The sequence below is a fragment of the Bos javanicus genome, chromosome 29, assembly GCF_032452875.1.
Source record: "Bos javanicus breed banteng chromosome 29, ARS-OSU_banteng_1.0, whole genome shotgun sequence".
NCBI classification, from domain to species: Eukaryota; Metazoa; Chordata; class Mammalia; order Artiodactyla; family Bovidae; genus Bos; species Bos javanicus.
Window position 1 is genome coordinate 29227984 of NC_083896.1, and position 12051 is coordinate 29240034.

Consider the following 12051-nt stretch of genomic DNA (forward strand, 5'->3'; position numbering starts at 1 on the left):
CTGTGACCCCAGAACACCCAAGACTCAAGGGCAGTAGAGAAAAAAAGGGGAGGACAATGAAATGATTCTAATAATGGTTCAAAAATGGTACCTGGGAGAGGGGAGAAAGCATGAAGTTTAGGGTTTGGATACCCAGGTTTAAATCTAAACGCAATCATTTATTAGCCTGATGATGTAATTATTTAACCACATGGCACCTCAGTTTGCAAATCAGTAAAGTGGGAATAATAAGAAATATTGGGTGTTTCAGTGCAATAAGTGCATGAAATGTGACTTACCAATTGCTACCAAATGTGCATGGGTGTGTTAATACCAATGACCAAAGCAAAATGGATAGAGTTCCCCTTCCCAAAGCATCCCTTTCCCCAGGGCTTTTTCACTGGGGACTGGTTGAATCTCTGGGGACTTGGATAGAAGTTGCCTCTTTGTAGCTGCCTACCTGTGGGAAAGATACTTCTATTTTTTTTCTCTTCTGAGTTTCCTCCCCTTAAAATGAAGGGGCTGAACATGAAAAAGACAGGAGATAACAAGGATTAATAATAGTAAGGATTGGAGAAAAGAGAATCCTTGTGAACTGTTGTTGGGATTGTAGATTGGCATAGCCACTATAGAAAATAGTAGGGAGGATCCTCAAAAAAATTAAAACTAGAATGACCATAAGATCCAGTAACCCCTCTTTGGGGACCCAAAGGGAATGAAAACGCTAACTGGAGAAGATATCCGCACCCCCGCCCCCAACCACGTTCAGAGCAGCATTGTTTATAAGAGACAAGGCGCAGAAACAACCAAAGTGTCCACTGATGGATGAGTGGGCCAAGCATTTGTGGTGTATATGCATGCAGTGGGATAGTATTCAGTCATTAAAAGAACAGCAACAAGGAAACCCTGCCATTTGTGATAACACGGAGGGACCTTGAAGGCGTTATGCTAAGTAAAATACCTCATCGAGGAGGACAAATTCTGTGTGATCTCACTTATATGTGAAAACCAAAAAATAAATAAAAAATAGCTTAGAGCAAAAGAGATCAGAGTCGTGGTTACCAGAGGCGGAAAGTAGAGGTAGGGGGCAATCCTGGAGGGTAGTTGAAAGGCACAAACTTCCAGAGAAAAGGCACAAACTTCTATTTATAAAATAAGTAAGTATAAGGATGTGACAGGGGACTTCCCAGGCGGCGCAGTGGTAGAGAATCCGCCCACCAATGCAGGAGACACAAGAGACGTGGGTTCAATCCCTGGGTCAGGAAAATGCCCTGGAGGAGGACGTGGCAGCCCACTCCAGTATTCTTGCCTGGGAAATCCCACGGACAGCGGAGCCTGGCGGGCTACAGTCCACGGGGTTGCTAAGAGTCCGACACGACTGAGCACACACACAGAAGCTATAAGGGATGTAATGTACAACACAATGAGTGTAGTTAACACTGCTGTATCATATACAGCAAAGTTAAGAGTAAATTCTAAGAGTTCGCATCACAAGGAGAAATTTTTCCTTTTCTCTTTTTATCAATCTGAGAAGATGTGTGTGAGCTGAACCTATTGTGATGATCATTTCACAATGTATGTAAATCAAACCGTCATGCTGTACAGCTTAAGTTTATACAGTGAAGTAATTGGTTATTTCTCAATAAAACTGGGGCGGGGTGGGGAGGTGGGGGCGGTGGTGCCCTGTGTGCCGGCAATGAAGGGACTATGACATAAGATCCTAACAGGTTGCAAGTTTTAGGTTCTTTGTATTCTTGCCCTTGTAGACTAGCCTTAACAATCAATTTGTGGAGATTTCACATTTCTTTTTTTTTTTTTTTAATGTGTCAGGAGGGAGGTGTGTGTGTGTGTGTGTGTGTAAAGGGATGGAGACAAAGCAGACTCTGGCCTGCCCGGGACCCCACCCTCTCCAGGGACGGACCTGTCCGCCCACCTGCCGGGAGGAGAGCTGGTTGGAGCCCAGGAACCCAGCAGATGCAATTCCAATTTAGCAACACGAAGAAGTCCTCTCCAAGGCAACCCAGGCGAACACACCGCCCACTGGGCAGGGCTAAAAATACACCCGCATGGTTTCCACGTCACACCTGAAGTAAAAATACATCCAACCGGGAGCTGCTGGCTTGGTCTCCCCCACCTCGCTCTGCTCTCTCCATCTGGTCTTTCGAGGGGAAGAGCGGGGAGGAGAGGAGGCGGGCTGGCTAAGCTCTTCCTTCACACTGGCTCCTCTGCCTCCGGGACCCTGGCAGCCCCCACCCCCGGCAGAGCCCAGAGGAGGAGGGTCCCTTTGTAGCAGCTAGAAACTGCCAGATGGCCGTAGCTGGTCTGGGTACCTTAGAGGAGTGAGTGGATTCTGAGCCCAAAGAGCACTTTATGCTTGTGTCTCAGAACCCCCACTTGCTGCCGGTGGTCACTTCATTCATTCATTCGTCCCCATGCATTGATTCATCAAAGATTTATCCACCTTCTGCTGTGTGCCGGGCAGCGTGCTTGACCCTGGAGAATTCAGAGAAAAAGTGAGATTGTGGATCACAGGAGCTCCCCATGGAGTGAGGAAGACGGCTGAGCACAAACAACTGTAGTCAGTAAAGTTTAACAATCGTCCTAAAGGAAAGAAAAATAAATGCTTACCGGCAGTGTTTTTTGGTTTAAAAAGAGGATTTCGAGTTCTGATGAGTTATACTTTGCCTCTCCTCCTCCTCTTTCTCTGCCTCTATTTGAATTGACACGTGGGCTTGTTTCCCTGCCAAATGAGTCAGTGGAGATGGAATTATACATTTATTGGAGCGGATAGCATCGACGTTGCTCTGAATTAAAAAAAGGTGCCCCCACGCCACTCCAGCGAAGAGGAACAAGCATTAACTGACAGCTTCCTAAGTGCCAGCCACTCTGTACTATCCTTCCTTTTCTCCTTGCTACAACCTCTGTGGTAGGTGGTATCATCCCCTTCTATAAAAGAGGAAACTGAGGCTCAGAGATATTCAGTCACTTGCCCCAGAGTTATACAGTTAATTATCCATCTCCAGAGACTGTGCTGGTTTCAGACCAACCAGCCCACTGAATTTGTGAGGTCAAAGTAGAACTCCCACCCCCAAGCACATCTCAGTGGCAACTCAGAGGAGGCAATGACTTCTCTTGCTGGAGAGACCAGCCGGGGCAGCCTTGGTACTAGGGCCGGCACTCTGAGCTAGGCTATTAGGAGAGGCCTACGCACAGGTATTTCAGGTGGAAGGAACAGCAGGGGCATGAACAGTCTGGTTTGCCTGAGCTGGTGAAGGGTGTGATACAGGTACAAGGGGCTGGGGGCCACCTGCTATCTGTCCAGCCATCACGTATTCCTCTGAGTCTGTCAATGAGTGCTGAAAAGAAGCCTGAGGCCACGCTGTGAAGCCTCATCTGATGATGCTGACTCTATTTCCTCAACATCCAGGAGCGATGTCTCTATATTTCTCAGACTGACTGCTGGTAATAGGCCTTCTGGCTGTGAAAGGGAAAGGGGCGGGGCCACCAGGCAAAGTGGCTCCAGGCTATTGACTCTGATTCTGTGGTCCCAGCGACCTCCGACAGGGGGCACTAGAAATAAAAGGTCACAACGCCAGCCCCCTGGGTAGTTTCCAGGGTGGTGGGCCTTTGGCAACTTGAGACCCCCACTGTGTGGGAGACTAGGTTGGGTGGCTGGTGAGCCGGTCATGTCACTGCTTGCCCTCCTTCACCCCACGTCTCTGGCCAGTGACTCATGTCCTGTGCAGAGGTCTGACCCTGACCAGGCTCTAGTCCCTCTGCTTCATCACTATAAGCCTCCACATTCTGGGACTCTCCCGGCAGTCCAGTAGAGAAGACTCTGAGCTCCCAATGCACGGGTCAAGGTTCAATCCTTGGTTGGGGAGTTAGATCCCATGTGCCGTATCCTAAAGATCCCGCATGCCGCAGCGAAGACCCAGTGCAGCCAAATAAATAAATAAATATTAAAAAAAAAATAGAATAAAAATAAAAACCTCCACCTGGAAATTTTCCTCTCCCACTCTACATTGCCTCCTCTGGGATGGTCCATTCTTAGGAAGTGCCTGGGGGCTCTGACATCCCACCCCATCCCCATTGGAGGCAGCAGCCGAGGCTCAGGGAGGGGTGAGCATTGACGATGGGCTGTAAAGGGAGCTGCAGGACAGGCCTGGGGGCTCCAAGGTCAGGGAGTGGACAGCCAGGCAGGCTGCCACACACATGGCTGGACCCATAATTGAGGTCTGCAATTCTGGCCAAGGTCACAAGGCGAGGGATGGCTGAGAGGCTCAGAAGTGACGGAGTGGCATGACTGTGAATCACAAGGTTTATCACCCAGAAAGGGAGCTCAGTGCTAATGTCTGCCCCTGCGTGTGACCATCATCTCCCCTCCCCCAGCCCATGGGGCTCTGTTTCTCTCTACCTATCTGTTCTGTGTCTCTTGTGCTCTTTGCATTGTAGCCTCTCTGAAGCGCTATTCAAAAAAAACTTTTTAAACTGAAACATAGTTGACTTACAATCTTGTGTTAGTTTCAGATGTACAGCATAACGATTAAGTTTCATGTATATATATTCTTTTTCAGATTCTTTCTTCTTATAGGTTATTACAAAATATTGAGTGTAGTTCCCCATGCTGTCCTGTAGGTCTCTGTTGGTTATCTACTGAAGCTCTATATTTTTGCATTCTTTCTTTTCCTATCTCTGCTTCTCTGTCTGTGGTCCTCTGAGTAGAAAGAAATGTTAAAAAAAAAAAAAAAAAAAACTTTTTAAAATCCAGGTTGTCCAAGGAGGAAGGGAGGGAAGCAGAAAAAGGTCTATTTGTCTTTGCTTGAGTCCTTTAACAAAAGGCAATGAACTTCAGCCTTAGAAGGGAACTTTGAGTTAGATGTGAGTGTAAAAATTACCAAGGAGGTTGGGGTCTCTATCCCAAAAGGTCTTTGGAAATGTTAGTGCGACCTATCGGGCCATCTACATTATGAACATCTGTCTTGAGACAGGAAGGAATAAAATGCACAGCTGCCCAAGGATGCGCTCAGAAGCTTCATCAGAAATATGTGTCCAGTGTGGGGGGAGGTGGGGAGGACCTGGCTCACTTCGCTCTCAAGAAAATCTGGGGCTTTGCCGAGGGGGTCTCGGCCTCTCTGCTGCTGGAGGGAGGGTCACATTCAATTCTTCAAAGGACTCAGCCAAGATCCTGCCCAGTTTATGGCAGGTGGGTTGTCTCCCAGGGGCAACCCCACACACCCTGGCCCCAAACTGGGCATTCTAGGCTGCCGAATTTGGGCAATGTAGAAAAAACAAGAAGGCAGAAATGTCAGAAGTAATTAAACCAAATGATGGCTTAAACCCCTGTAGAAATCAACACATCCGGTTTAATCACCTTCTTAAGCTAGCACAAGACTGCGGGTCTGTGAAGGGGGTTCTTTATTTCTTTGGATCGTTAACAAAAAGTGCGTATCTTGAGCTTGCTTTTGGTTCATATCCTCCTGGGGAGAGGTCTGATGTGGGTGGAGGTGGGGTGGGGGGCGGTGGTTGGTGAGGACTCAGAAAAGAGAAAAGAAATAATAAAATCTTATTTGAGATCATCTCTCGTCCCCCGTGCCCGGCTCTGTCGGCTCTCGGGGCGTCCCGCCCTCCCGGCACCCAGGCAGAGGCACAGTGCTGAATGTGCTAAATCAGGCCATTAGAGAAATTCATTTCTCTTTATTAGTCTGTGTCAAATCCTTTTTATTAGTGGCTGGAAACGACCTCTCTTCTGCAGTAAAATGTCATGCCAGTTCACTCCTTTTATTTGTTCTGCACCGACGAGGCTCAAACTCTCCGTGAATTAGTGCGGTGAGATTTAGTTCCTCCAAATTTTGAACGGCTTAAGAGAGATTGGGGTGGAGGGGGCGGCCAGGCGGGAGGCAACGCAGGGAGAAGAGTGGAGAGGGATCGGGGAGGGAGAAGGTGAGCTCTTCTGGAGGTCAGGTGTCCTCGGCTATTTGGAAAGAAAGCCTAATGGCCATCTTTCACATCTCGATCGTCAGCATCTGGGCACTGGAGACCAAGTCTCCACATTTCTGCTTGCAGCCTCTCAAGGGTACTGATCCACAGTGGGCGAGATCTGGACAGAGGGATGTGAAACTCCTTAAAACTCATTTTCTAGTTGGAGAGGGTGAAGCTCAGGGAATGTCAAGAATGGCAGCATCAGTATCCCATCCATAGCTGGAAATCCGCCTTCCCCATCCCATGCCTGGATCAGACTGGCCATTTGTGTTCTGGGTAACGTATGTGTCCAGCTCCCATGGTCCCTGCCGTAGCCACTGTGTCCTCCATTCCAGGGCCAAAATAGGGCTACTGGAAAGGACTCCTTGAGGGTGGCTTCTAGCCTCTTCCCCAGCTTTATGGAGTGACATTGGAGGGTATCTTAGAAATGGAAGTCAACGCTTAGGCAGGTATAAGATGGGCCACTGGGGAAGGGGCCGTGGAGTGGGCTGGAAACAGCCATCAAGGTGCCCATAGCATCGATGCAGCCATGGAACAAACAGCTGAGTCACTGGGAAACTGGACTTGCTTCTTGGGGCTGGCCCAGAGTGTCTCAGCAGCCCCCACACTTGGGCTTAGCAGGTAGCTGTCCGGGTGATGAGAAGATCCAGATGGATAAGCAGGGGAGCCACAGGCAGCCCCACCAACCCTGCCTGGGGGTCATGTGAGAAGCTGTGGGTTAGCACAGGTGTCATCCCAGCTCCTAAGCTCAGGGATCCTGGCATCAGGGTGGGTGTTCCACCCAGAGGTGGGAGGGTGGGACATGAAGGGAGGATTTGGGAGCTGAAAGTGCTGCTCAGGCCAGGAGGGGCTGGGGAGAGGGGCCATGGCAGCCACTAGGAAGCCTGCTCTGGGCTTACAGGTGCTCCCTTCACTTGCAGGACCAGGAAGGAAAGCAGGTTTTCTTCTACTGAGACTTGACATAAGTCATAGAAAACACTTCCGGGTATGCCTTCATCTCTCTCTCTCCTTCTCTCTCTCTCTCTCTCACACACACCCCCTACAGCAGGGAGATCTGTCCCCTCCTGGTGAGATGCTTATAAGATGGAGCAGTGCTAGAGCTCTGCCTTGAAGGTGTACACTGTCCCCCAGTGGAAGGGACAGAGCCTCCACCCCAGTCCCTGAAAGCCCACTTCACTGTGAGCCCCGTGATCTGCAAGTTCACCTCTTGGACTTCATCTCCCTCCATTCGCCTACCTTACTGCAGCCACACACACCTGGACTTTGTTCCAGACACACGCCACACTCATTTCTATCCCAAGTGCTTTGGTCCTCTCTTGCTTGGAACGCCCCTCCCTCAGATCTTTGCCTGAATGCCTCTTCATCGTTGGAGGCTTCACTCAAATGCCACCTCCTCAGAGAGGCCCTCCCTGACCACTCTCCTGTCCGAAGGGGCCAGGACAGCAGCCGAGGAGCCTGCCTCCTGCTGCCACCTCAGCCCCAAGGCTGGTGGCTGGGAGATGTAGCCACCAGCAGCTCCCTCTTCCCTGCCTCACATGCCACACTCACTGTGTACACAGAACGCACGATGCTCGCACACACTGCATATAAATAACATGTAGCACACACACGCACACACACACACACTGCATATAACACAGGGCACATGCACAGTGTATTCACAGCACACGATCCCTGCACCCCAGCTCCATGCACACAACCCGTATGTGCATCGTCCCGCAAGACATAACACCATGTGTGCACACAAATAAAAGCACCCAGGACAGTCCACTGACACACCACTCACACTTGCTCTTGTTGACAGCCTACATTCAACCTAGGTGCACATGCATGCATGGACACCCACACCCACACCCACACCCACCCACACACACACACACACACCATCCCCTCTCCTTCCAGCAGCTGCCCACCCTCCTTCCAACCCGTGAGAAAGGAACGTGCAGTGACCAGCCGCTGCCGTGGGGGTGGGGGGGCGGGCTGCACCCCCACCACCTGGCACGATGCTGCGGATTATTAGTTCCTGGTAATTTAGTGCCCTTGTACAGAGTCGATTTGTGCCTTTCATTCCTAATTGATCTAGTGGCTGTTTAAATGGCAGCAGGCATCTGTTGAGAGTAGGAAGGTTCATAAGGCGCAATAATTCATAACACCGTCTGGAATTTGCCTTTCATGTCCCTCAGCTAAACTACTGCAGGGCTCTGCTTAAATCACAGCCGCGGAGGCTTTCTTTGGTATTCCACTCAGGGCCAGGAGAATCTTGCATTAAACTGGGATCAGGTTAGATTAGACTATAATATGCTGCGGTATTAGTGGCTGCAAATGAAGACTTAGACTGGAGTTTAACCCCTTCACCTGGTTTTCTCTTTGTCTTCAGCGGCTGGCTGAGCGAACCCATTGTCTTCCCACCAGCTTCCTGAGGGGGCTGAGTAGATCTTCTAGCAATTTGGGGGCTGCAGATGGGCTAGCCTCGGATAGTGACCCTTTTTCTCTCCATGCTATCACCCAGCCTGCAGCCTTGGAGCCCAGCTGTTTATGCATCAGCTCCCAAACCAAGAGTCAGGGCGGCAGTGTCCAAGCGCAGCTCTGCCAAGCCAGGCGGCTCATCGGAGACAGGAGTTCACCTCCCCTCCGTGCCCCCTGCCCTTGAGCTTGGGTAGAATGACCAGCAGGTATGGGTTTGGGTGTGGATGGGTCTCAGCACTTTCTGCCTTTCTGTCCAGAATTATTAGAATCCCAGGATGGGACAGGCTCATAGGGGTTCCCCATCTGTCTACAAACACTCTGTAGGCTGGCTGTTCATTCCTTCTTGGCGTGGTTAATCACAGTGTTCCTGCTGGAAGAAGTGTAGTTGGGTTTCCTCTTCAAGATTTCTCGTGCTCTCCAATATGGTAGCCACTAGCCATATGTTGCTATTTAAATTAAAATTAGTTAAAATTAGAATTAAAAATTCAAGGTCCTAGGCAAAGCATCCATTTTTTTGAACTTATTATTTTATATTTGAGTATAGCCAATTAACAAGTTGTGATAGTTTCAAGTGGATAGCAGAGGGACTCAGCCATCCATATACATGTATCCTTTCTCCCACAAACTCCCCTCCCATTCAGACTGCCACATAACACTGAGCAGAGTTTCCAGTGTTCTACATTAGATCCTTGTTGGTTATCCATTTTCAGTACAGCAGTGTGTACGTGTCCAACCCAAACTCCCTAACTATCCTTCCTCCCATTCTGCCCCCCTGGCAGTCGGAAGTTCATTCTCTGTGAGTCTGTTTCTGCTTTGTAAGTCAGTTCATTCGTATCATCACGGCAGCCATATTTTAAGTGTCCGCTGGCCTCCGTTAGTTAGTGGAGACTATAGAACCTTTTCATCATCGTAGGAAGTTCTGCTGGGTGGTGCTGGCTACCCCAGGAGCCTGGGGACCAGGCCTGACACATGCTTTCTCCTCTCCCAGCAAACAGATTTTCATCAAAAAGAAAGGAGCCAGATTTCGTGGTCCCAGGGGACTTCAGTGAGAAGCCAGAGAGGGATGTGCATATGCTTTTGGGAACCACAGTGGGGAGAATGGGGCTCCAGAGTCCAGTGTCAACACCCATGTAAGCACACGCACAGGTGCTGGGTGTGAAGACAGAGCTGCTCACTCAGGCTGCAGAGAAATGAGAATGAGATGCACTTACATGTGCAAATGACATCTCACACATAGCATACATGTATATTCAACAAATGTTTATTCGGATCACGTACAGTCACTGCTAGACTCTGGGCAGAGAGTGAAGACTACGATGGGCTTGCTTCCTGCCCTCATGTAGCTGATAGTCTAGTGAGGAAGGCAGATGGTAAGGCAAACAAGCCAGGGTCTGTGTAGGTTTCAGGGTCGGGCAGTCAGGGCAGGTTCCCAGAGTTGGTGATGTGGAAGCCAAGACCTAGAGAGCGGCCAGGTCAGCACTTCAGCTTACATCCATCCATCACAGAACCACCCGTGTCGCCAAACATGCTCATGCTCACATATTCTTCATTCATCAGTTCATTGTCAGTCACCAAATATGTATTAAGTGCCTGCTGTGAGTGTCAAGGCAAGGTCCTAAGGATACAATGATCAATGAGACAGGGACAGTCTTGGGGAAAAACAGTGGCCAAGTAATGATGCGTATTATTATTTAATTGCAGTTGTGCTAAGTGGGTGTTGATGGAAATGTGTAGGGAGGTGTCACATGTAAGTGGGGTGTCTGACCTAAACTGAATCAGCCAGCAGAGGCAGGATGGGTGGGGACATCTGCCCTCCACATGTGACGAGTAGCCAGGTCCACACACACACACCCTCCTCCCCGCCCCGACCCCCACCCCCATCGACACTTGCAAACACACAGGTACTGCCCTTGGCTGACTCTACACAGCCAAGTGTGGATCTGTGACCAACGATGAATGTTTACATCTAGGACTTTTCTGGACATTTCCCATATTTCCTTCCCCGGTTGACCTTGAGCCCGAAATGGACACCTACCTCTTTGAAGAGTTATACCCAGCATCCCTCATCAAATATCCACACAATTTATCTAGACAAAGAGAACAGTTAGGCTCCCAGTAGGGGAGGAACAGAAGCCACTGAGGCCCCAGGAATGAGGAGGTTGGATCCTCTGTGCCAGGGTATGAAATGCTGCTGTCCCGGCAGACCGTGGGGACGGGGCCTTCCTCCAGGAGTGAGACCCTGGGCGAAGAGGTGATGGGAAGGTGAGGTGGGCCCCTGAAGGCTTTTGCACTGTTAGAAGCCCTGATGGCAGCAGGTCTCTGAGTGCACATGTGTGAGCTCTCGCTGTCCCTGCAGGCATCCTCTTTTCCCGCTCCTGACGCTGCTGTTCGAGAAATGTGAACAGGCCACCCAGGGCTCTGAGTGCATCACGTCCGCCAGCTTCGATGTGGACATCGAGAACTTCGTTCACCAGCAGGAGCAGGAACACAAACCCTTCTTCAGCGATGACCCGGAACTGGACAATCTGGTAAAGACCCTCCAACCCCCACCCTGGCTAGGGTCGTCCCGCCCTCTGATCCCCTCCAAATGCCCCAAAAGCAATCCTTTCATTTATTCACTCAACAAAGAAATGTGCTTCCCCGCTGTGGGCAGGCCTTGGTGTTCCAGCAGCTGAGAACCTTTAACCAAGAGTTGCACACACTGGTGATGCTGCCAAAGCTCTGCCTTCCTCCTCCCCCGAAGCACCAGCATCACCTCCCACCCACTTGCAGTGCAGATGGGAGGAGGGGAGGGCCATGGCATCCAGAATGTTCCGAGGGCTGGAATCCTGGCATGTTGGGAAATCTGTCTTGGGCTGCCCAGAGAGGAGCTGATGGCCATGTGCTACATTGTGAAGGAGGAGGGTGACATGCATATTCAAGCACATCAGTGGATAGATAGGAAGACTGGAAGCAACAGACGCGAAGACCAGCTTCTCTACTGAGAAGACCAGCAGATGTCCTGCCCATTTAGGATACAGTAGATCAGGCTCCCAAGCCTAGCTTGTCATCCAGATCATCACTACAGCCTTAAAAAGTACATGCTCCTGGGCCCCTCCACCTGGAAACCAGGATTCAGTAAGTTTAGTGGGACTTGCACACGTACATTTTTAAAGGCTTCCCAGACAACTGCAATCTTCAATAAGGCTTGGGAGCCAATAGATTAGATGATACTCTAACGCTTCGTCTAGCCCTGGGAGTCCTGCTGAGAAAAGAGCTCTGGAGAGACCGCTCTGTTTGTTCATCGTGACAACAGTTATCCTGGGATTATTAACCACGATTCTTGATTTTGCTTGGGTGGATTATCCAGATCGTGCATGGTAAATTTGGAAACTCTGAAAATATGTCTTCCACAAGTTGATTGATTATAGGGCTGACCTCCATCCAGAATTTAGTTAGTACCTACTCCCCAAAGGGAAACAGAGTTAGAAAAGCAAATGTGACTCCAGGAAGGAAGGAAGAAACACACACACACACACGCACACATGCAGTGCATCTGCAGAGCAGACTTAAATGACTTGGGTATTATTCTGTGTTGTGAATGACCCACCCCACCGCTTCTCTCAGGAGTTGAATATGATACTT

General features: G+C 49.8%; 1 protein-coding gene across 6 annotated transcripts in view; it reads left to right on the forward strand.

Moving 5' to 3' along the window:
• PKNOX2 (PBX/knotted 1 homeobox 2) overlaps window positions 1–12051 on the forward strand; it is a 298567-nt gene that overhangs the window by 236529 nt on the left and 49987 nt on the right. For all 6 annotated transcript variants that reach the window (XM_061406325.1, XM_061406327.1, XM_061406324.1 and 3 more), the window contains one exon: window positions 10784–10955. In XM_061406325.1, coding sequence (XP_061262309.1) covers window positions 10784–10955 — 172 coding nt within the window. The remainder of the gene's footprint in view (window positions 1–10783; window positions 10956–12051) is intronic.